At 39.3% G+C, this 26,032-nt stretch overlaps 1 protein-coding gene across 7 annotated transcripts in view; it reads left to right on the top strand.

Annotated features, from left to right (window-relative positions):
- The window catches only part of cacna1ba (calcium channel, voltage-dependent, N type, alpha 1B subunit, a), a 137,833-nt gene extending 112,689 nt beyond the window's left edge, over positions 1 to 25,144 (top strand). For 2 of the 7 annotated variants that reach the window (XM_017452132.3, XM_053674286.1), the window contains 14 exons: positions 562 to 653; positions 2,168 to 2,318; positions 4,488 to 4,615; positions 4,902 to 4,998; positions 10,349 to 10,454; positions 11,834 to 11,941; positions 12,753 to 12,874; positions 14,080 to 14,213; positions 14,394 to 14,520; positions 14,611 to 14,721; positions 17,783 to 17,821; positions 18,384 to 18,597; positions 20,263 to 20,480; positions 21,596 to 22,012. In XM_017452132.3, coding sequence (XP_017307621.1) covers positions 562 to 653; positions 2,168 to 2,318; positions 4,488 to 4,615; positions 4,902 to 4,998; positions 10,349 to 10,454; positions 11,834 to 11,941; positions 12,753 to 12,874; positions 14,080 to 14,213; positions 14,394 to 14,520; positions 14,611 to 14,721; positions 17,783 to 17,821; positions 18,384 to 18,597; positions 20,263 to 20,480; positions 21,596 to 21,991 — 2,043 coding nt within the window. In that variant the 3' untranslated portion in view covers positions 21,992 to 22,012. Of the gene's footprint in view, positions 1 to 561; positions 654 to 2,167; positions 2,319 to 4,487; positions 4,616 to 4,901; positions 4,999 to 5,851; positions 5,949 to 10,348; positions 10,455 to 11,833; positions 11,942 to 12,752; positions 12,875 to 14,079; positions 14,214 to 14,393; positions 14,521 to 14,610; positions 14,722 to 17,782; positions 17,822 to 18,383; positions 18,598 to 20,262; positions 20,481 to 21,595; positions 22,013 to 23,018 lie in introns of those variants that run through there. The other 5 variants (XM_053674282.1, XM_017452131.3, XM_053674284.1 and 2 more) reach the window with 4 other exon arrangements.
- The last annotated feature ends 888 nt before the right edge of the window (positions 25,145 to 26,032 follow it).

The following is a 26,032-nucleotide window of genomic DNA, read 5'->3' as shown; positions in this document are numbered from 1 at the left end:
CGCGTCAAGGTGCGCACGCAGTCAGTGCAGGCGGAAGTATAAACAAGGCTTTAGTTCCATGAGGATGAAGTTGATGGTCCAGAAGGATCTGGAGCTTTTCTTTTAAGAAACCTATCCATATTCTTTTGCACTACACACACATCATCACATTAAATATTAGGATAAAACACACGCATATGTTACTGATGTTGACGTGCTGCTGACAGGTCAGCGAGGGGGGAGGGGTTGAGGGGGAGGGAATTATTATAATTTTATATATATATTTTTATTATTACTGTTATGTGTGTGTATAGTATAATATATGATTAATATATCATATATATTAAACGTTTTATACACATTTTAGCATTTTAGACAATGTTAGGCCCTTGAGCAAGGCCCTTAACCCTCTCTGCTCCAGGACTCTGACTCATTATCATTTACATCTTATATTTTCCTAGAATACACAAAGAGAGCCTTAAATTGACTGTCCGTAAGTGTGTAAGCGGTGCACGAAAATGTTATGAGAAGATAATCCTAGTTTATGTTTAGTGATATTGGGTGTTTGTTTGTCTACCACAGGTCTTTGGAAACATCGATTTGAACGAGGACACGGCCATCAACCACCACAACAACTTCCGCACTTTCCTGCAAGCTCTCATGCTGCTCTTCAGGTGAGGAGCTGCTTTTGATCCACCTCAGCAGATTCCTATAGAAAGAAAGCAGCCAAGCTTTTATTACAACAGCAATTATTACATAACTTTAATCCGTTTCAGTTGTATCCTATGGCCCGTTAAAGCCTCACAGGAGACCCACGTTGAAATGAAAAAGATTTTATTTCTCCCACCACGTTCCTGACTGCTACTACTGATAAATGAACCCTAAACTTATTATCTTCATGTTCTACCAGCATCCTGTAGTCCTTTGCGGGCTGCTTTTTTTTTCTTTTTATTCAAGTGCCAAGGTATTGCAATGGAAGAAATTTTTTTTACAGAGAAATGCAGAGATAGAGACATTGAGGGCTGCTCTTTTGCCTTTCTTTCTCTCTCTCTTCCTCTCTCCTGGGGAGGTTCTTAGGGAGCTGTTAATTGCCTGTGCAGACGGGGAGTTGTCTGTGTTTTCCCAGTGTTAAGCTTTCTGCGCTCTCTGATTAAAAGGTTACGACTGTCGCACGCCAAAGAAGTCTGTATGTGTGCCTCAGAGTTTAGTTTTCTTCACTCCTCTCACAGACAGTTACCTGAAGCATGCTGTTAAAACTTCACCATACCTGTTTTTTGTTTTGGCCCGCTCCTACTTTTAATGAAAACGCAGTGTGAAGCGCCACCTGGTGGGTCGGAATCGTTCATGCAGCTTATAGTGTCTTATGTTAGAAAAACATATGTATTATTTAGAAATAAGGTGCTTATTTTTCCCCTCTGAATGCCCCAAAAATATGCAGATAGGTGGATTGACTATGCTAAATTTCCCCTAGGTAAAAGGGGGGAAAAAATGGTACTGTGCTTTTTTTCTTGTCTCTGGGTACTAGCTTCAACCCTAAACGTTTTCTGCCGTTAGTATGTATAATTTACTCAGAAAGCTGCATTGTACAGTCCACTGTTCCTGTGTAAAGCTTTACACTGAAGGCTAATCATGGTCCAATAATGTACCTTAAATAATTTTTAAAGCTACAATATATCGCCATTTCCAGGTGAAACGTGCAGTGCGTATGTTTAAAGATGCGCTTGCTACTTTAACGTTTGAAGAGCGAGTGACACTACTAGTCACCCCTTGCAGAAGAAGATGATTGGTTGTCGAATCCATACAAATAGGTATAGATTTTACTGGATGTTTTAAAGTATAGTTCATAAAGAAGGCTCAATTCCACAGACATGAGTTTAGTAGTAAAACACAAAAACAAAAACAAAGACCTCTGATGTTTGTAACAAGTGTTTGATAGGTTTAAATGAAAATGTAAGGATTAAAGCATATATAAGTATTCATTCTACTGAGGGAATTCAGGATTATTCTCAAGTAAAATACACTAAATACAAATTATTATTTGTACATACATGAAGATACAGTACATACTGTATAGTAGATATTCATTTGAAAAAGATTGCGTTGAAAATGCTGGACTGTTTCTTGTGTCTGTCTCTAAATGTGCTGTATTAATATGTGTACACACTGGTGTGTTTATTTGCCCCTTTAGGAGTGCTACAGGAGAGGCCTGGCACGAGATCATGCTGTCGTGTCTGAGTCACCGTCCATGCGATGTGAACTCCGGGACGCCGGGAAACGAGTGCGGCAGCGACTTTGCCTACTTTTACTTTGTCTCCTTCATCTTCCTTTGTTCTTTCCTGGTCAGTGCCTTCAGTCGTCTCTGTTCATTACTGCAGTCCATCTCACTGAGGCGCTGTGGGCCTAATTATACTGCTCAAACACACCCTGAGATCTGTTCGGTTTTCCATTTAAAACTGAAAATATCAGAAAGAAATGGTTGATGTGGTTGGCCAGGAAGCATTACACAATGGGATGCACATTCTTTTCTCACAAGTCACAACATGAAAAACATTTCAGGAAATGTCTAGAGAGAAGAACCTAAATCCCAAACCTCAAGAGGAGCTGTGATCGTTTCAAGGCTTTATCTAAAAAGGCTTTCTTTTTATATATATATATATATATATATATATATATATATATATATATATATATATATATATATATATATATATATATGTATATAAGTGTTTTATTTAGCACTCCTGCGCAGTTAAGTGTAGAATTATTGGCACCCTTCATGAAAATGAACAAAAAGGCCTATCTAAAATGAATAATACTTACAGTTAGTAATATATAGGGACCCATAAATCAGGGATATCGTTTTATTTTAAACACTATATCTTTTCTAACGTAAAACGTAGTGCGATATTGTTTTCTGCAAAACACTTGTTTCAAAATTATCGGCACCCCGAATATTGGAGACACTTGTGCAGACATCATGAAACACTCCTGAACATGTTCATGCAGAAACTGGTATGCATATTGACTGCACTCCTCAGTGCAGACCACTTGAGTCACTGAAAAATACTGATTTCGGGTTCCTGCGAGCGTTTCTTTGTTGAGGTCTCCATAGAGCAATGGTTCTCAAACTTTTTCAGCATGAGGCCCCTCTAGTGTAGGGTGCATCCCTTTGTGGCTCCATAGGGTCATCACATTTTCATAATAATTTTTTTTTTCATGCTAGGCTCTACTGTATTAACTTTCTCAGCTAAAAGACTATGTCCTCTATCTAAAAACCTGTCCATTTTCAATAGTCTTAGGTTTTTATCAGCGTGTGGCTAACAGTACAATAGTATATTGTGGATCAGGTGGTAGAGCGGGTTGTCCACTAATCGTGGGGTTGGCGGTTCGATTCCTGGCCCACATAACTCCACATGCCGAAGTGTCCTTGGGCAAGACACTGAACCCCAAGTTGCTCCCAATGGCAAGTTAGCACCTTGCATGGCAGCTCTGCTACCATTGGTGTGTGAGTGTGTGAGTGAATGGTTGAATGAGACACAGTGTAAAGCGCTTTGGATAAAAGCGCTATATAAGTGCAGACCATTTATATCAACGGATGTCTCTGTTTGGTGTGTGCTGTGTATAATAGATTTAATTTATTAATGTTTCTAATTTTTATGTACAAGTGTTATCAATCCCGACTTACATACAAGTAAAATAATAATAAAAAAATAATGTTGTAGAATTACCCCCCTGAAGCCATGTGCCAGCCCCCCAGTTTGAGAACCACTGCCATAGAGAAACCACTATGGCCAGGTTTGAACATATTTGGTTCATGATTCCATCATTCGTCATAAGAGTTCCTGGGTTTGAGGGTTGCATGCTGTCCCCCTTTTTTAATATCAAGTGCTAATTTAGTCTAATGTGTCCATGACACATAGTACCAATAGTAGTTCCAGTGATGTTTTGTGAAGTCTAGGTGCTTTGTTACAGCTTTCATTATATATACAACTTTTGCAGGCCACTAATAACTCTCTTTTGTGTCTCTTTTGTGTTGAAACAAAGCTTTCAAAGCCAACATAATGATCTAAAACATAAACATCCCCATGATCTTGTATCATTGTATATACTATTAGTTAATAATTCAGGGTTTATCATTTTGATGTATGTGTGATATACGTATTGTATGTGTAATACTGAAGCTTAGCTAATAAGTTGGAAAGATTTTTACGTGTGTGCAACCTCATATTTATACCTCAGGGAAACTGGAAATGTTTTAAGGGGGCGATAAATAATAATAATAATAACAATGATAATAATAATAATAATAATTATTATAATTATTATTATTATTATTATTATGGAAGAATATTGTGATATACTGGTTTATGGGTGCCAATACTTTTGCTTCGTGTTTTCTGAGAGAAAACACTTCGGAGAAAGTGAATAGCATGAATAGCATGTGCTGCTTCAGCATTATAGAACCTCCAACCTGTAGTATGTCGTCTCCGTCTCCTTTTTTTCTCTAGATGCTGAATCTGTTTGTGGCTGTGATTATGGATAATTTTGAGTACCTGACCCGGGACTCCTCCATCCTGGGTCCCCACCACCTGGACGAGTTCATCCGCGTATGGGCCGAGTACGACCCAGCTGCTTGGTATGCCCCGACACACACTATTCCCTGCAAACAGAGAGAGATCTGAGTCACTGGCTTGTGTAGTATCACAGTCTGGAAGCTGTATTGGGGTCTAAAAAGCCTTTCCTGTCCTGTCATTTTTCTATAAGATAATATGTTACGGAGTATCTATACCCCTCTATACTCATACACAACCCTGATACATATGGGCTCGACGTGGCCATACGTGTCCAATGCCTATACTAATATACTCTCCGAGCTGAGCTTGCCTTACATCTGTGTCATGTCTTGCTTGTTTTCTCTGCAGCGGACGGATTTCCTATAAGGATATGTACAATTTGTTGCGAATTATCTCACCCCCTCTTGGCTTAGGGAAGAACTGCCCTAATAGGGTAGCATACAAGGTTTGCAAACCCCAGAAAACTTCCTCCACTCTTGCAGGCTCTGTGCGCCAATGCTCAGAGACCTGAACTGAATGGCTGTGCAATAAATGACTTGCCTATACACGAGCACTTGCCCTTTCAGACTTGACTGGCTTTGGTTAATGATGCTGAATGGGAAACAAAGCTTTCAATGCCACCATAATCATCTTCACGATTTGTAATAATGTATGATATACCTACTCGTAGTCATATAGTCATATAGTATAAAACCAAAGTGTAACTTATCGTTAAGAAACAATATCTTCCGATACGCTAGATTGAAGCTGAGCTTTAGCTGAGTTTCAGCTTAGCTCACAGATTCTACAGCAAATATGAGTGGAAGGTCATTGGTTGAAAAAAAAAAAAGGCTGGGATTGAAATCTTTGTTTTCAAGCACTAAAAGAGGAAACCTGACATGATGTCTCTTAGCATGCACAAGCAGACATCTTACAAACAATGCAGCCATTCTGTCACGATCTACACCATGTGTGCACCTCTGCTTCATTCCATTATTCTTCCTCATCATCAGGGATCAACTCCTTCTCTCTTCCTCTAACCTCTAACCTTTTAGGATCCATCTTTGACCCTGACCCAGGCAAGGATGGCATCCCTGTCCATGACACTCTTGGAAATCTAATTAACACAGATTTCTGTTTCTTTGTTTGTTTGTTGTTTTGTTTTTTGGTTTTTGTTGTTTTTTTAAAATTTGTATTATTTTTCATTTTGGTTCTGCTTTGTTTCATTTCATTTCCTCCCCCTCTCCTTTTCCCGTCTCTCTAACTCCCCATCCTTGTCTTTTGATTTTGGGTTCTGTTGCGTTCTCGACACTGTGAAGTGGCCGTATCAAGTACCGCGATATGTATGAGATGCTGCTCCACATGTGCCCACCTTTAGGTTTGGGAAAGAAATGTCCGCCACGAATCGCCTACAAGGTAGCCTGACTTCTCCTGCCGCGCCCCGCCCCCGCTCCGCTCACCCTGTCTTCCCATTGGCTTATCCTTCAGCCAACGTCTGTGCTCTGCAGTGTCTCCCGTCCCGTTTTTTCCTTGTTTTTTTTTTTCTTTCCCTTTGTGCCCGCTCTTTTCAGTGTGGCCCGTCTTTCTCCTTTCCCTCCTTTTCTTGGACCATTGTGCCCCTTCTCCACTTCCTTTATCATATAAAGATAATAATATAACAATATAACAGATTAGGACTTTGATAGAAAAGTCATTTGATTTTAGCATGTGCTTTATGCAATGAAGGGTCAAATATGTGATAGCTTAGCGAAGTCCCATGCTCCGACTTGGTTTACACCTGGTCATTTTATGCGTCATTATTTATTTGTTTGTTTGTTTATTTATTTATATGGGGGGGGGGGGGGGGGGGGGTTATATCCAGATTTGAACCTCCATTTACATTTGCATCCTCGGTTATCTGTTACACCAATTACACCATCTGTTCCATCTGACCAGCTCTTAAACTCAGAGGAAGGAACCATGTATCTTTATGATGTTATGTATCAGGAAGAGATTTCAGTTGTTTAGTGTGGTTTGGAGAGATGGAAGTATTAACTCTTCTATAACATCTGGATAAAAATGCATGCAAGACCTCTTGATATGGTCTCAGACGGTGGTTTAGTGATAGTGATCAGATTGACGGAAGTTTGAAATGGGCGCTGGGAGCATTTCAGGATTATTTGCTTTTTGCAGGTACTGGAACTTCATGCAACGTCATGTTTCTTCATGTGTTTGTATGTTTCAAAGAAATTTCTTTGAGAGTTTGTTTTTCAGCCAGAAATTGGTGCATGGAAATGCACAGAGCTAATCAGCTCGCATGATTCTGAAGCTTGTGGCCAGAAAAGTGCACAAAAATTTTTGAATCTCCATAACATGTAGGCAAGATGTCCGAGTGCTGAGATTAACCTGATCTTCATCTCTGATATTGTGTATTGCATTTTTTTTTTTTTTTTGGCTAATAACAAACTTGTTTGTAACTGAAGCTAATCGCTGTTTCCCACACGGGATATTCTTGAGTCTTTAAGGCTCAAATCTCACCCCACCTCTGGTGTATTCACACTTCCATTCTTCTGTAAATTTGGTTCAGTTTTATTTACATAGTGGTACTAAATGTAGAAATTGACATAAAACAGCTTTACTGTAATTCAGATGTAGATTTAGATCCCTAATAGGCAAGCAACGGAGAAACGTAGTGTTTGTGATTACAGCAGCAGCTCTCAGGTACAAAGCTACAGTATGTAGGTGAAATTATCCACTGAAGCAAGGGTAAGACTTGGGCATGAAGTGTTTTTGGGAAGTTCAAATCCTAAACTACTATATCCATGTGAGCCTGTCCCCAGTAATCACTGGATATCTGGATATAATCCCGATACTCATTCAGACGCATGAAACGATTAAGTGTAAACTGAGTGTCAGTCAGTTTTACTTTCAAAGCTGTCACATTTTACATCGAATCACGTTACGCCTTTATTTATTCTGCATTGTTTGCGCACAGTATAAGCAGCTCAGATGCACCACTTCTCAATCAGATGCTTTGCAGAGATGAGTTACACCTTTTACATATGTTGGTGCTTAAACGAAGTCGATCGAGCCATTCCAGACATTCCTATAGATGTTATAGTTGTGGTCCTGTTTTAATGGCCGCAAGAATTCCTAGAGAACTTTGTCGTAAATGATTAACCTCTCAGCTTAGTGTAGTAAGGTCCCCTAATAACTGCTCCCTGTCATACTTCTTTGTAGTGGAGCAGTGCATATGTGCGTATATGTGTTGTGTGTGTGTGTGTGTGTGGCTTTAATCCACCAGAACTGTACCCACTCTATCTATCTATCTATCTATCTATCTATCTGTCTGTCTGTCTATCTATCTATCTATCTATCTATCTATCTATCTATCTATCTTGCTTGTGCTCTCATCCACTACATCCTCTGCGCTTTCTCTTATTTGTTCGGCACTCCTTTGTTACCTGCTGAGTGTGCAAGTGTGACAAGTAGTCCCTCCTTTTCTTTTCTTTTTTTTTTTAAAATCCTCCACACCGTGACTGCAACTGGATTCATGATCTTTCAGTTCACAGAAGCTCAACTCTTCACAGCACAATTTACCACATTAAGCAAAAGAGATTACTAGAGGTCGACCGATTGATCGGTTTTGCAGATTAATCGGGACCGATAAACGATTGCTGGAACTATCGTTCATTTGCAAAAATCCACACTGGTTAGTTTTTCCCGGTTGCGTCTGTTTTAAACAGTACGAAAGCGGCCTCTAGAGGGAAAATAAAAACTATCACTGACCAATTTTGTTGTGTTATTTGAAGTTTTTTTTTAAAAAAAATATATATATATATAGATTCCTTTTGGCTGTCTCTATTTTTATTTGTTATTTGGAGTGCTACTTGTATATCTTTTATTTACTTTAATATTTATATATTTATTTCTTTTTAAAAAGTACAATACGTATTCATGGTACAGTCAGTGCTGTGTATTTTTATAATAAAGTTCAGCAATAGTTCACTTTGAGTGTTACGTTTTCAATCAGTATCAATTTTAAAAACTATCGGTTGAGTAATCGGTATCAGCAGGTACCGCCCAACTTGGTTATCGGTATCGGTAAAATCAACTATCAGTCGACCTCTAGAGATTACAGATTTACTGTATTAGTCCGTTGGCTAATACACACTTCTTTCTATAGTATTTTCGAGTAGTCTAAAGGTGCTTTCACATATGCAGGGTTTAGTCCGTTTGAAATGAACCCCGGTGTGTTTTCCCCCTCAGTGCAGTGAGAAAACACCAATCACACCCAGCTGTTCTGAGTGAGGTGTTTTTGGTCCATTTTAAATCAAAATGTAGTGTTTGATTGCAGTGAGAAACTGATTCAACTCTGAATCAACCCAACTACAGGAAGTGAACTCAACCTGGCATGTATTTTGGTTGCAGTATTTTTGTAGATGTGAGCTGCTAACATGAACCGTGAGGCATAAACTGAGACAGACGACAGAGCTGCAGAAATGCAATGCATTCTGGATAAATGAGAAAATAAACCTACATTTTATTCACACTCATCGACAACTTTATTTAAAACACCTGCGCATCTGCTCATTCACGCAACAACATGTGGAAACAATGCAATGCTTTGACTGTTGGTCATTTTTAGTTAGTGGTGCCAGATGGGCTGGTTTGAGTATTTTAGAAAGTGTTGTTCTCATGGGATTTTTCACTCGCAACAATCTCTAGACTTTACACAGAATGGTGAGAAAAACAGACCAACAACAACAACAAAAACATGCACAGAGTGGTGGTTCTGCGGCCGGAAGCACTTTGTTGTTGAGAGAAGTTCAAGTTAACAGGAAGGTTACAGAAACATATGAAATCACTCATTAATACCGTGGTGAGCAGAAAAGCATTTGACTGACATTTTCACAAACACTAAGCCTTGAGGTGGATGGTAGCAGAAGACCACATCTGGTTGTGCTCCAGTCAGTCAGGAATAGGAATCTGAGGCAACTCCAAAACATGACTGGATAATTGGATAATTGCATGAATGAGCGCGTGTACAGGTGTTCCTATTAAAGTGGCCAGTGAATGTACCGCACACCCGGGCCGCTGTGTTCCTTCTCGCTTGATTTTTGTGGTTTCTATGCGCACGTGTTAAAGGATTTGTTTAACGTATTTCAGTGAATACAGAGTTGAACCAATGTTATTTCATTTTATTTTGAGTCAGTGTAATCGTGTTCAGTGTGAAACCAAACGAAAGTAAACAAATGATCAATTTCGCTCTGATTCGGATTCAGGAAAGGGACTAATATGACGTGAAAGCACCCTGAAAGAAAGTCCACTTGATTTGTCCCAAGCTATGTGCAGTGTTGAGCTCCTGGGGTCTGACTCACCCTCATGGTTATGCCTTCACGCTTCTCTCTACTTTTCTGTCACTGTGCCACTGAAGCACTTTTGTTGCAGATGTAGCTTATAGAAGTGAATGTGACTGTTTGAATACTGTTATGTCTCTGTACTTGTACTCTGTCATTTTGGACAAAACGTTTTGTGTGCTTCAGGCTAAGCGTCTGATCTTTATCGCAATATGTCCACGGAGAGTGTGTGTAAATTGGAACATCTCAAAGCATCTCAAAGTAAAGTGTCAAAGCATCAAATTTGAGCTAAAGCCTGTCAGAAGCACACAGATGGTTTTGGCCTTGAGGTGTCTCGCAGGCTTGGGTTGTGTTTGTTTGTTATGTTTCACAGTGGGGTTTTTTATTTTTTTATGGGGATGCTGATGGGGGTGGGGGTGGGGGTGGGTGGGTGGGGGTGTTCCTCTTCTCCTCTAACTCCCTCCTGACTCCCCTTAGCGTCTGGTGAAGATGAACATGCCCATCGCCGACGACAACACGGTCCATTTCACCTCCACGCTCATGGCTCTAATCCGCACCGCACTGGAGATCAAACTGGCCTCAGGTCAGTCATTCAGCCTCCACGAGAAACAAATCTGCTCTAGTGCATCGAATGGCTCCGTTCCAAATCAACAGTCTTGCAATCTTTCTGTCTACTTTTATCTGTGCACTTATGTTTTTGTTTTTCTTGAGAGGATGTTCCTGGTTTAAGTCAGACATCTTTAAATGTATTCAAGAATTATTAAAGTGAAATTAGGAGCATGTGTCTTCAAATGGAGCTCCAGGTATAACATGAAAAATTTGCATGCATTGTTTTTTAAATTCCGTACCACAGATTCCAGACAAACAAACAAACAAGCAAACTAACAAACACATACATAAACAAACAAACAAGCAAACACATATATAAACAAACAAACAAATACATAAACAGACAACCAAATACATAAACAGACAAACAAACAAATAAATAAATGAGAATAGGCAAATAAATTAATTAATGAATAAATAAGCAAATAAACAATTTCAAATAAATAAATAAATGTGAATGGGCAAATAAATGAATAAATAAATAAATAAGAATGGGCCTAATAAATAAATTAATGAAAAAACGAACAAATAAACAATTTCAAATAAATAAATAAATAAATAAATAAGAATGCCAAATAAATCAATGAATAAGCAAGCAAATAAACCATTTCAAATAAATAAATAAATCAATAAGAATGGGCAAATAAATAAATGGATAAATAAATAAACAATTTCAAATAAATAAGAATGGGCAAATAAATGAATGAATGAATAAACAAATAAACAATTTCAAATAAATAAATAAGAATAGGCAAATAAATCAATGATTAAATAAACAAGTAAACAATTTGAAACACTGAATTGACAACAGAATCTTTTATTTTTTGAACAAAATGACATTTTTTTTTGAGTCACAACATCCGCTTTGTGCCCCACAAAATAATTTTTCATCTACAAAATAAAAGAATAATGCTCACCCTTTTGTTAGTCAGTTTACTGCACAACTTTGATAATTCATTTTGATTTTAGTTTACAAAATAACTAAATTGGCCAAAGTTGCTTTGATGGAGTTGAAATATTAAAGAAAATTTCTTTGAGGATTAAAAAATAAAAGATGTTTTGTAAAATGAATTGAAATCTTTGCCAGTTCCCACTACTTAATGAAATGATGACGCGTTGATTTTACTTTATGTAATGTGGTGATTTTACCACCACGAATCGTTTCCAATGCCAACTCCCGTTAATAAGCTGATGTTTCTAAAGAGTCTGTTATGTAACTAACTAATAAGAAACTAACTGAATCCAAATACAAAAGATATGGGCAATGATCCGTCCACCACATCTTGTTCCAGATGTGCACCGAGCAGCAGATGTTAGTCTGAGGGATACTGAACTGGTGGTGTGTGTTTGCAGGAATCGTGGCCCAGCGTCTGTGTGATGCAGAGCTAAAGAAGGAGCTGGGAACCGTCTGGCCAAACCTGTCTCAGAAGACCATGGATCTCCTGGTGACTCCTCACAAACGTGAGCATCCCACACACCCTGCTGGTCCTAATTAACACTGATCATCAACTTGAGCTTACTCCAGTAAGACATACCTTCACTGTCATCTACTGATGATGTGAAGATTGTTTGCACTAAGGACATCTGAATCACCCAGCAGCTCTGAATCCACTTCTCAGAACTGTTTCATGTCATCAGCTACAAATGTACAATTGAGGTCTAAATAAAATAAATAAATAAATAAGATGAATCATAAAAATTGCATTTTGTTATTTATTCAGTCCTGCCCTGAATAAGCTGTTTCACATAACAGATGTTTACATATAGTCCACAAGACACAATAATAACTGAATTTACTTAAATGAACCCGTTCAAAAGTTTACATACCCTAGATTATTAATACCGTGTGTCGTTACCTGGATGATCCATGACGGTGTTTATGTTCTGTTCATGAGTCGTTTGTTTGTCCTGAGCAGTTAAACTGCCCACTGTTCTGCACATTCTTTCCTTTTCCAGTATCTTCTGCATATTTGACCCCTTTCCGACAGCGGCTATATGATGTTGAGATCAATCATTTCACACTGAGGACAACTGAGGGACTCGTACACGACTATTACATAATGCGCAAACGTTCACTGATGCTCAAGGAGGCAATACGATACATTAAGAGACGAAAAAAAAACTCGCGATAAATGATGAAATAAAGAGGGAAAACGCTCTCTGTAAACGTTACAGGATTCTCTTTATGACTAAAGGACTGAGGATTAAGATGTAAATGTAACATACCATGTGTATTTCTATATTTGCGATGATATATTTCTCTCATTGACAGCTAACGAGCTGACGGTTGGGAAGGTGTACGCTGCTCTCATGATCTTCGACTACTACAAACAGAACAGAGCCAAGAAAATTCAGATGCAGCAGCAGCAGTCCAAAGAGCAGCCAGGACCACAGGTCAGATAACAGACACACACACACACACACACACACACACACACACACACACACACACACTCACACACAAATGCATGCGTAAAACAAAATCTGATAATAAAAAAAAACTTGTGAAGTTAACACACAAATACTGGAAGCTTATAATCGCCAACATTAAGACCTGCAAAATCAGAACACAACTGCGTTTTATTGGTCATTAATCTCAAACATTGCATGTATCTGACATTGCATGACAGAAGTGTTATTTCTCCAAATGAGCAAAGGGACATCATAGTCACGGCAGCCATCTTGAAGGTGAAGCACTTCCATCTTCAGTGAAGACTCGGGTAGAAGGTGTGGCCTAATGCGGGATTAAGATAATAATATAGATACACTTTCATTTATATTGATGATGGTGATGTCTGACGATTTAGACATGAATTTGGCATGATGGTAAACGTCAAATTCAAATTTCAAACGCTAGAACAGTGCTTCTCAAATGGGGGACCCCTGGTGGTCCGTGGCGTCATTGCAGGGGGTCAGTTGGAAAGTTTTTTTTTGTTTACGTTATATATATATATATAGATATAGATAGATAGATAGATTTGATACATTTTGTTAAATGTATCAAATATATATATTCAAATATATCATACGCCCATCAAATGGAAGAAAACTTTATGATATGTTTTAAAATTAACCAATTTGTTTATTCGCGTGAATTCACAAATCTGACTTTAGCTGAGCTGATGATCGATGGATTTGCAAAAACCTGTGAGTGTTAGACAAGTCAGGTGTCGCATTGACCGATAAAATAAACAAAAGATCATTCAGAGAGTCAAATTAAATGTCACACCAACAATAAAATGTAAAAATAAATAAATAAATAAATAAAAATCTTGAAATGTTTTAATTCAATTTTAAATGTCCAATATTAGTATTATTCATGTTAAATATTAATAAAATAAAGTAAGATATATAGAAATGTTAAATATATAGCCTGTAATTGTTGTGGAGTGAAGGGGTCCTTGTGGATTCTTCGAAATATGCTAGGTGGTCCAGAGCTCACAAAAGGTTGAGAACCACTGCACTAGGCATGTCTTGGTTGATTGAGTGCATTTATGGCTATCACTTCATCGCAGCATGTCTAGAGGACTACAGGACACCAGTGTGTTGACGGTTGGAGTTTGTCTCTGTGTGTTTCTCTCTGTGTGTCCACTGTGTAGAACAATGTGGGAGCTCTCCTGGAGCCCATTCTGAACCCTATGCAGGGGAAAAGCAGGAGCATGATGGACTGTCCATCAGATATCCAGCCTCCCATCAGACCCAGCTCTGCCACGCTGAACAACGGGCACACACCGTAGGCCCTGATCACTCGGCTTCTACACACACACACACACACACACACATACACAATGCAGCACGACTGACATACTTTATACAAAGCATGGGCCTGATTACTTATTTCTCTTTTCCTGTGCGTTTTGTGTATATTCACGTCATTATCATGTTACAATATTTTTTCCCGTTATAAACCCAGCCATGACAACACCATTAAAGGGTCCTCGTCATGGGCTTCAGAGAAAACCAAAGAGGTCCAGAGGTCAAAGAAGCGACCCATCCTGAGAGGCCAGTCAGAAGAGATCTCAAACACAAACACCGCCCAGGTACTTGGTGAAAACAGGTCTTCTCACACGCCTTAGACATTCCTAAACTGTTTTATTTCACTTGTGTAAATGTGTGAGTTTATGTGGTAGGTGTCAGTAGAGATGAGGAAAATGGAGAACAGTTCCAACACGGTAGCTCCTGCTGGTTTAGAGGGTCAAGGACGAGCGGTATCCATGCCCAAACTCAGTGCAGAAATCCAGGTAACCTACGTATACTGTAACTGATACATAGTTATGGATGGGTTTTTTTTGTTTGTTTTGTTTTTCACATCACTCGGTATAAGCTCTAGAGACTGTTGTGAGTGAAAATCCCAGAATCTTCAGTAGGGCAAGGTTGCATTGAAGCTGTTTGGAAGTTTGTGGTGACCCGACACCTTACTTTTTATTTTTATTTTTTAAATGGTTGCCCATCTGTATATTATTGGAACCAGTATAAGTCATAAGTGAACCATTTTGAGTGCAGGGGTATTATAAGCTCATTCACAGCCCATATTGTCATATCACAGTAACACAGTGACTACGTTTCCCATCCTGCACTGCGGCCTACAAACATGGCCGCCATGGACTGCAATTCCCAGAATATTCACATTCATACTAATCACGCACACCTGCATCCAATTCACAGCACTCACAACCACAGTTTAAAAAGACCGTTTGAACACGATGACTTTGCGAAGTATTGCGTGTTATCACCGTACCAAGCGTTTGTACCCTGTTCCTCGTTTTATTTCATGTTCTTCTTTCTCGTTCTTGATTCTTGTCTTGCCTCGTTTATGCCTGTTTGTTGATCGCCTGACCCGTTACCAGTTTTTGACCACGCTATTGTCTCATGATTTGGATTTGTCTGCCTGTCTCTCTTTATTAAAAGCTCTTATCTGTACTTACATCCGTCCTAACCTCCATTACCTGGAATACGTGACACATATGCATTAATCTCATTGAATTCCCACAAATGGAAAGCCTCAACATGATCTCACTGTCATTACCATTACTTACTATACATACAAGATAATATAGATGTATTGCTGCAGACAACTACATTGGTTTAACGCACCAGTTGTAATGAATGAACCAGTTGTATTCAAGCTTTGAAGAGCTGGAGCGAGTATATTGGAGTTAGTTTTGGGAAAAACTGCCAACTCCGAGGTCTGTATTGACTTTCTGTTTAAGCTAACAGATACTGCATAGTGGCTTTTAATAAGAGTGGTTATTATAAGGTCAAGGAATAACTCCTTGTTTTTCTTACAGCACATATTTTTAGGCATACTTCCACACTGTTTGTTTGAATACCCAATTTAGCTATGGCAAATTTTCACCAGTTATATGCTATCGCATGATGGATACCAATAAGGAAGGGAGAGGACAAACAGGTTTTTTAAACTGCTGCTCATGTAACACCCTTGAGGAGAATTCTGTTTACATGAGCTAACAGATACCCATGATTGGCTAGTGTCACTGTCAACAAAATAAAACAGAGAAAGGAAGGCCATTATCCCCAACCAGAGAACAAGGCCAATTATGCTCTCAAAATCCATGGCCACGGATGGCTGGGATTCTTTCTGATTCGAACTCTTGATTTCCCGACAACAGGATGAGTGCTTAGGCTGTTCAGCCACTCTGGAGCCATTTGTTTTTATTGTTATTGCCATTTGCTTGCTGTGGTTTTTAACCTCTGACCTTTTCCAAGCCTGGAATCTCAAAACCCTTGAGATTGTAACGTGATTACCAGTTTGAGCCCTTCATTAGTACAGTTTCAGGCAAACTCCTGCGGTTCAGCTCAGCTACAGGGCATTTGACGTGACATATTAGATCAGAATCAAAGCACTGCTGCACAGGTCATTTTTGCCTGTAATATAGAAGATGATTAGGAGGCTTACAGTAATGCGCTGCTTCAAAAATGGTACGGATTTCTCACATTTCCCTGGTGTACTGGATTTTCATCCTGGGAAAGATCGAGAGAAAGTGCTCAACAGTGTAATAGTGGTAGACTAGTGAAGTTTCAGCACCTGCTTATATGACCTGGTGAAATCCCTCCTATTTCATCCAGAGACTCTTCCCACCCACCCCATCTCCACTAGCTGACCCTGGCACTGTTCCAGGTCTGCAGCTTGGCTTACTTCAAGAAAGGCTACACAGCACAGAAACATTCAATCGTGGCCAAAAAACACAGGCTCCGGAGCTGATAATGGACCAAGAATAAAACATTGGCCATGTTGTTTCAGTTCCTAACGGGAAATGGCCTTATTTGTTAGAATGAAACATTCCCCCTGTTTTCCATCGGTCCATTCCTCCAATCAGTTTGTGTGCAATCGATTGAGTTCATTAGCGCCATTACATCCATGTTATAAAAATGGACGGTTTTGATTATAAAATCCAATAAGCTAAGCTGTGTTTGAAGTCATAAAATCCTCAATATATGCATACGTGTGACTGTGTCATGATACGTTACACTTAATCCATTGTTCTATCCATGAAATGCCTTAAATCTTGTCTGATATGTTGCTTAGCAACGAAATCTTATTGTTAACCGGCTACGCTGCATGGCGGAAGAATTTGTTATTGCGAATATTATTAATAATAAATGGAATTATTTATTGAACACTGGATTTTATCATATTCTAGGATATTTTAAGAACACCCATATCCATGATACAATCACTGTATATACAAACACAGACCTTCTCTTATTACTTTATTGCACGACAGTATATTAACAAATATCGCCACCAGAGACTACAAGACCACAGAACCATAAAACACATCTAGAAAAGGTCAAAACACACCTTTTAAAAAATAAGACCTTATATGTTGCAATATCAACCCATAATGAAACCATTAGAAAAGCACGAGAACCACCGTTTTCTTGCAGAAAGACAAAAGTCCCAACAGCAGTTGTGAACAGATTTTCAATTGAACCACTGAGTATTATCACAGGGTCACCTTCAGAGACCACCAGACGCCTGTAGGACCTTTAAGTCCCATTAAAAAAAAATCAAATCCATTTAGAACTAGTCACAGGTCACATGTTAAACCATTTGCACTCTTTACATGTCAATATAAAACCACAAAATACCATTACTAACCATTATAATCCATTACAAAGCCACCAGGAAGCAGGAAGTGTAGTGTGCTGAAGTATAGATTTTGCATTTGGTTTCACAACCTAATCCTGAAACCGGCATATGATTATACATTGAAGCTTTTCTTTTCCTCTAACAATTAAATCATTCCCTCTGCTCTCTCCTACATGGCACTATGACAGAGAAGTCATTCACGTCACTCTCCAGGAACCTTACTTGCAGTATGTATTGTTTCAAATCCTTCTCCATCTACTATATTGAGAACTTATTAATACATTCGTGGTATTTATTACTAGGCTGCTGTTAAACACACAGGCTTGAATTACAAGCAGTATGTTGACCCTATGTTGTTAAGTGGGATTTTAGGATTAGGTGGCACAGACAGATTGTCTGTTTTAAAGCATGAAATCAAAGAGACGTGACATATAACGTGTCTCTGAGAGGACACCTCCCCTTTAATCATCGCAGCCTGATGCTACACCTTAAGCACTGTTGCTTATTGCAGTATGTTGTTAAATGCTAAGCCTGAAACTGCTAGTCAGGACTAAGCTTAAGCAGCTGTCCCAGATGTACCACTCTTTATATTTACTACTTTAAATAGACCTTTGTGGCTTGCCATGGGATTTGCTGTAATTAATATTGTCTGATTTTTGCTCTCCTCACCAGAGGGCAGTCTTGAGTCACTCACTGCTCACTGACTATTATTTGAAAACAATTCTACAGCGCTTATATTTGTTCCGACAGTTCTATATCAGTATTTCTACATTTCTTTTTCTTGCTTAGCCGATTCCTGACTCCCCCCTGAGGCGTTCGGTGTCGACGTTTGCGCCACAGCGTCCTCCGGAGGTCATCACGAACGACTATGTTCTGGAGAAGCCTGCACAAGAGCGACCGCATCACCATCATCATCATCACCGCTGCCATCACCGGAGAGACAGAGAGAAGAAGCAGAGGTCGCTGGATAGGTCACCCGGGGGACAGCCTAATAGCACGGGTGGTCAGTGAAGATACATGTTTAAATACAGAACACACACGCACACACACACACATAGATACACATTGTAATATCAATGTAATATCCTATTGGATGTTCGTTACATAGGTATTACTTTGTTATTGTGGAGTTACACCTTGACGTTGTTGTGTTCTATTCTGATCGGACCGAGAACCAGGATATCCTCTTAACCTCGGTTTAAAAAAGTATGTTTTAGTGAGACTGACCCTCATTAATTACTAGCAGGGTTATTGAAAACTCAGCCAACTGTAATTCTACCGTGCACTCGTGCAGACCTGAGCGGAGCCAACGTGTGCCGGATCTGCTGCAGGAGCTTTAGCATGCACCTGGCATCCATCAGCCAGATAAAAGGCTCCGACAGACACTCCGTGACCTGCTAATTTATTGGGATATCACAGCAGGCCAGCCGTGGGTAAAAAATGTCAGAACGCACTGAGAAAACGAAGTCCAAGAACCACGAGACCGGTGTGTGAGGAATGTGGAATTCTGGAGGGGAGGGGAGGAGAGACGAGACGAGGAACGGCATTTTCAAGCTCCCTTTTGATCTGTAGGGAAAGTTATCGATCAGAAGTGTAGTTCAGAAGCAGGACATCGCCTGGTTTGAAGACTTTAAGAGGCTTTTAGTGTTATCATTATGATCGATTAAACTGTGAGTGGATTTCTTTTACGGACGTTTCTGTACTGTTCTACAGTATAGTGGTGCACTGAGTTAAAATCTTGGGGCCTTATTCTTATAAGCGAAATATAAATTCCACAAACATTGTAGGATTTTTTTTTTTTCTTCTCTAAACATTATTTGGAAGTAAATCATATATACATGTAGCTATTTTGATGCTTCTGTGGGAATGAGGTTCAACTTATTGCACCATAGTATATTAACAAAGATCACTACCAGAGACTACAAGACCACAGAACCATAAAATGCATCTAGAAATGGACAAAAGGCACCTTTTAACAAATAGGTCCTTCTATATTGCAATATCAGCTCATATTGAAACCATTACAAAAAGCATCAAGAACCACTGTCTCGTCGCATGAAGCCAGAACTGCCAATAACAGTTCTGAATATAATAGCTATTAGATTTCCTATTGAACCATGGAGTATTCCCACAGGGTCACCATCAGAGACCACCAGACACCTGTAGTACCTTTAAGTCCCGTTAGAAAAGAATCATATCAATTCATATTGATTGAACTAAATCCGTGGTGCAGTGAGTTAATATCTTGGGGACTTATTCTCATAAGAGATCCAAAATACCCGGTCAAGCATTTTCCACAGTAGTGAACTTATTTGGACCTTAGTGACATTTTTTTGGATTATTAACCATAGCTATTTTGATGTTTCTGTGTGAGCGAGGTTTATCTTTAATTGTCTGTACGTTTTTTTTATTTTAAAATTCTGGACATTTCCGCTGTATTACTACAAAGCAGTCTGGGCCTAACGTTTTTCACCAAAAGTTTCCCAAAAGCATCGAATAATAAAGATCAATGATAAATGATCTATACTTCTATATGCTTTTGGGAAACTGTGTGCTATTCGATAAGGCTAAAATATACGCTAGCTCGTGGTTACAGCTGACTCGATCATATTCGAGATTTTCTTTACCCCTCGTCCGTCTGCTCACATTTTATTTGTCTGGGTTTCAGGCACGGCGGCTGACTCTGCGGGGAACTCCTCGTTCCGGGAGAGAGGGCACGACCGAGGCCGTTCCCACGAAAGGAAACACCATTCGTCGACGGCGGAGAAGCAACGTTACTACTCGTGCGATCGCTACGGCAGCCGCGAGCACTTTCCCGCTAAGCCTGCGCCAGCCAGCTGTGCCACCTCACCCGGAGAGGCTCAGGAGACCACCTTCACCAAGCAGGTGGGACTGAAAGCTGGTTAGACAGTAGAGTGGAGGCTGGTATCGAATTTATACACAATTTATGACCTCAGCTTGTGGTGCTGAGTCTGAGATCACGGAGTACCTTATTTCCCTTTAACTTTTTAATAAAGCACTTTATTTTGCTCTATTTCTATTTACATAGTTGAGATAAAAACAAAGAAAAATTGTTAGTACTATCATATGGCTTTGGGATTTAAAAAAAAAAGTGTGACGAAGAGGTCAGGGTTCCAGTGTAGCGAGATTCCTCCAAGCGGCACTGCGTGATTTATGATTCTCGGGGTACTGAACACACACTGATGTTTTAACCCGGGCAGCCGAGTCCCTATGAGCTGCTGCACATGCACTTCAGTATCATTTGTTTTTCAGGTCCTTGGAATGCGCTGGATTTTATTCTGCATGTAAACAGTGTGTTTTTATTAGTCTGTGTGGCTGTTTTTCCTTATCCTGTATATCAAATGAAACTTCTTCTTCTTTTTTTCCCTTAGTGCAACCACTCATAGCCTTTCACTTCTTTTTCTGCTCTTTTCTTCTTCACCATTTATCTGTGTATCTTGTTTGTTTTTCTGTTCTTGTTATTTTCTGTCCTCTTGGTGCTGTCTTCTTTGTCTTTGTGCTTCGTGGATCCTTTTTCCCCCTGTTGTTGTCTGTCTTACATATAACTGTTTTTTCCTTTCTGCTTTCTGCTCTTCCTTTCCTTTCTTTTCCTTTCCTTTCCGTCCCACTCCTTTCCACATCCCTTTCCTTTCCTTTCCTTTACTTTCCTTCCCACTCCTTTCCGTCCCTTTCCTTTCTTTTCTTCTCCTTCCCACTCATTTCCTTCCCACACCCAACTTCCATATCTTCTTTTCCTCACCTCTCTTCCCTTCCTTTTTACTCCCATCTCTTCCTTTCCATTCTGCTTCTCTCTCTTCCTTTCCATTCTTTTCCTTTCCTTTCCTGCTTTCCTCTCTTCGTTCATTGTTTCTGTCTTCCTTTCCTTTTCTCTGTTTCCACTTTTCCCTTCCTCATCGTGGCCCCTTTGCTTATTTGATCCATTTTTACGCATTACCCTCATCGTTTTATTGTTTTGATTTGCTTGTTAAATTTTCATCTAGGGTAGTGGTTGGGCTAAAGGGAGCCAGGTGTTGTTGAGTTCAGGCTCGAGCACGCCCAGCCACGGGCGCAGGCAGCTGCCCCAGACGCCCCTGACCCCTCGCCCAGCGGTGGCCTACAGGACTGCAAACTCCTCCCCCGTGTCCTCTGCGGGCGCCCAGAACACCCTTCCTCCCCCGAGTCCCGTAATACGCATCAGCTCCGAGCCGTACCTCCGGCCCCAGACCACGCTGCTGAGCCCACAGCAGATCGTGACCCTCCCGCCGCTGTCCCAGCATTCCCTGCTTGGGATGCCCAACGGGTACCACTACATCACGGGCGTGACCGCGGGGCCTGGCGGCAGCAGCGACAACATCCAGCGCTACTACCCCGAAGCAGAGGGGGAAGAATGGTGCTAGTACGGCTTCAACAGAAACACATACACACACTCAGAAACACATACACACACCGATCTGCTGACGATTCTCAGTGTGTTTTTCTTTTTCTTGTAAAAGTTTGATGAGTTTTATCATCTCTTGTTTCACGGAACATGTGTATGTGGACATGCTTTCATTTTTGCAGAGAGGGAAGATGTACATGAAAACAGAGCCCCAGACTGCTTTTTGATGTATTTTAATATTGTCTAACCGGGCTTGAATTCTGCCTTTATGATAAAGGCATGCTAGATCTGGATGTGTGTATATATGTTTCTGCTCTTAATTCCCTGCCTTTGTGAGAGAGGTCACAGTCTGACTGATGGACAACCACAACAACAACAACAACAACACAAAAAAGTCTGGGAAAACAGTGACCTTAACCGAGAGCTCAACTGCTTAGAATACAACGTGTCGTCTGGGCAGCTGTCCAGCGAGCCGTGACTCCATACACAAATTCCCATGTCTGGCCTTTTAACACACACACAGATTATATATATATATATATATATATATATATATATATATATATATATATAACTTGATGAAAAATGCTGAAATGTTGGTAAGAACATTACATTTTGTGTGTTTTCCATCTCTGGAAAGCTGAACCATTCCTGTGGGCTATGTATGCACACACACACACACACACACACACACACACACATACATGCACAGATTTATTTAACACACTCCATGAAGGTTATAATTATTATTTTGCTGCTGATGACCATTCCTAGCCTATGTCACTCTGTGAGATGTTGAGGAACCGGTAAAAATGTCATTTCTTTTGTATAAACGAAATATTTTATCTATTCATTAGGTGCGTTTTTTTTGTATTATATTGTAAAGATATGATGGTGTTTTACGTGAATTGCTTACAGTTTCATCGTCCTGTCAGGTCTACCATTTCTTACAGACTGCTCCAGACATTCTTACAAAGTGCCTAACCTTTTGACCTTTTGAATATATTGTAGTAATGAAGCGACCTCAGACTTTTTTTTTTTTTTAGCGTTTAAGGACGTGACAGAAAGGAGGACCGAAGAAGCTCGGGGTTTTGTGGAACTACAAGGTGTTATGACTGCAGGCCTTAATCAGGAAGCAAAAGAAACTGTATGTTCTTCAGTTTTTCTTTTCTTTTTTTTTTTTTTCTTTCTCCTTCTTTTTTTTCGGAGTGGACATGACAGTATGATTATGTTTGATTTGTTTTCTTGTACGACCTTTATTTATTTATTTTTCTTTTTCTTCTTCTTACATTTGTATTACTTTGTAATGGGGGAGGGAGGGACTTGTCAAACTCAAATGCAAAATATTACTTAGGATGAAATATAAGAATGAAAGTAGTCATATATTACTACTTTACGCATCATAACCACAACTGCATGTTTTTCATGATGATGATCAGGTTAATGATGGTGATGTATGTGTAATTTGTTTTGGTGAAGACGCTCAACTGGGACATCATCGCTAGCCATTGGCTTCACGGTTCAACCTTATATGATGGTGTGTAAAGATACTGTAGGAAAGACAGAAACAGCAGCAAAAAGCCACGTTTATGATGTATAGCTTGAGAAAGTCAATAATGAGTGGGGTTTATTTTAATTTTTTTTAACCTACTACAAAAAAAAAAAAAGACAGAAAAACTAGTCAATACATGAAATGTGCTTGTCCCAGTGTTAGTGTTAGTGATTTGTTCACCCCTTGGCCTTCCACATGGTACTGGCTCTAACTGACCTGCTGCCAGATGTTGAGCTGTATATCCAGCTTCTGTAGCCGTGATGGCTGAGAACCAAACAGAGACGCTTTGCAGAAGCTGCACAAAAGCCAACACCCAGTAATGGAATATTACTTTGTTTCGGTGGCTTGGGACTAAAAAGGTGTAACTTAACATGGTTTTCGGAGATCAAAGCTAGCTGACCAACTTCACGCTGAAAAGAAAATGTCCCACGAGTGTTTGAGCACCACTTTCCTTTGTAGCACTGCACACACAACTTGTTGTCCATTTAGCTGCTTAGCATGCAGTAAGTAACAGGGACCGGGGCCTTTAATGCCTTTGGCCATTGAAACGACAGGATTTTGATTGAAAATGAGTACTTTTAAGTTTAAAGTAGGGCTATGCAACAAGAAGACACTTTAAAAAAAAGAAAAAAAGAAAAAAAAAGAAACATCATTCATTCTGTAGCTTTACCTGCTGGGATGTCCAGATTCAGCCTTCCGCATGATCGTGACCAAATCTTTTCTATAAAAAATAAAAAAAAGGAATAAAATGTATGAAAAATATATATTTTAGAATGCACAAAGGCACAATGATTAATGAAGCAGACGTCACCAACATGTCTTTAAAAAAAAAAATACATAAAAATCTGCAATGTATCTGCATGCATCAGAGTTACCCACTTTGAAATTGTAAAAGCAGAGCGGGTGTTTCGAAAAAACAAAAACAAACGCGTATTTTTATATGGCCACGCTTTAATTTCATGGCTGTGCTGATAAAGTTGTCACCGTTTTTCATGCTGAAGTGTGAAACACCTCTTTGCACTCCTGATACGTCCTTCAGATGATGTTGTCCTTCAGCACGCTGCCACCGTGGCTTTAAACCGCAGTCCATATATAATCCACTTCATCTATACTTGCAGTTTCATCACTATTAAAGTCCAACTTTACAACCATTTGGCAACCGGTTGGTCGCCAAACCCGGAAATGGCACCCCGTCCTTTCTGCACATCTAGTTTAATGTGGCTGTTCTCTTTGGGGAATAAAGTAATGTTTGCATGGTCTGACGATGTACGTGCATGTTGAACTACGCATTGTTTATCTTCATACTTTTTTGATACGATGTATTCTTTCTCGGTTCTGTTTTTAAAATGACATTTGATATAAATTAAGGGGTTTGTTGAGGCATAAAAAAAAAACAAAAAAAAAACAAGTTTCTATATAAACTCAGTATTGAAAATTGCGCACAGCTCCTCCAGTGAGATAGAGCTGGAACAAACACCCTTTATTTGGATTCTACGTCTCACTTGTTTGTTGCCTGATTTCTGTTGATTTCAAATGGCCAGAATTTGAATTCTGCAGTTGTTTCTACCTTAATATTTTGTATGAAGCAAAGTCCTTGAATTAAAAAAAAGGGAAACCAGACCGTTTTGAGTGTTCTTTGCTGTTCTGTGTGTCAGTAGTAATTATTTTCTTATGGTGTGTATATATAAATGCCATTCTGTATGGGATGTCCAGAGTCAGCCATCTTCATGAATGTGAGTAAAACATTTCTTTAAAAAAAAAAAAGAATTAAAATGTACAGTCTTAGAAGGAAAAAAATTGAGAATTTAGAAACCTTAAGGGTTCTCCAGGTTGTTCTTCTGTGGGTGCGGTGTGTAGAACCATTTAACAGAGGATATGTCTTTTAGAAAAGGACTTAAGAACAACCTATTTACAGTAGGAGGTCTTAACTTGCCAAAGAAAAATACAGAAAGCCCAAAGTCTCTATATGTACTGGACAGGACGATGGTTGCCACCACGTCGGTTGTGTCTCCGTCTGTGGATGCTCGTGGACGTCCACTTCTTCTCGGTTGGTCTGCAACACTTCCAGTCTTTTTGAATTTGGTAATCAGTTTGGCAGCAGTGTCGTGTGTGTGATGTGCTCGCCATGTTTCCAGTTAAAGTCCATCACAACCTTGCAACAGCTTCAGTATAAGAGTATAAAATATATCTGTATAAAATATATCTAAATATACTGTATAAGAGCTAAATTATTATTATTATTATTATTATTATTATTATTATTATTATTATTATTATTATTATTATTTTACAATTGTATGTAACTGCTCTTATATCCACTCTGTATTTACATAAACAGTAGATGTATGCAGAACTATCGAACACATCTATCTATCTATCTATCTATCTATCTATCTATCTATCTGTCTCTCTATCTGTCTATCTATCTATCTATCGCTCTGTCTGTCTATCTATCTATCTATCTGTCTCTCTGTCTGTCTATCTATATCTATCGCTCTGTCTGTCTAT

Source organism: Ictalurus punctatus, chromosome 22, assembly GCF_001660625.3.
Source record: "Ictalurus punctatus breed USDA103 chromosome 22, Coco_2.0, whole genome shotgun sequence".
Classification (NCBI taxonomy): domain Eukaryota; kingdom Metazoa; phylum Chordata; class Actinopteri; order Siluriformes; family Ictaluridae; genus Ictalurus; species Ictalurus punctatus.
The sequence above is the reverse complement of the archived record's forward strand: the minus strand, read 5'-3'. Positions and strand labels throughout refer to the sequence as shown.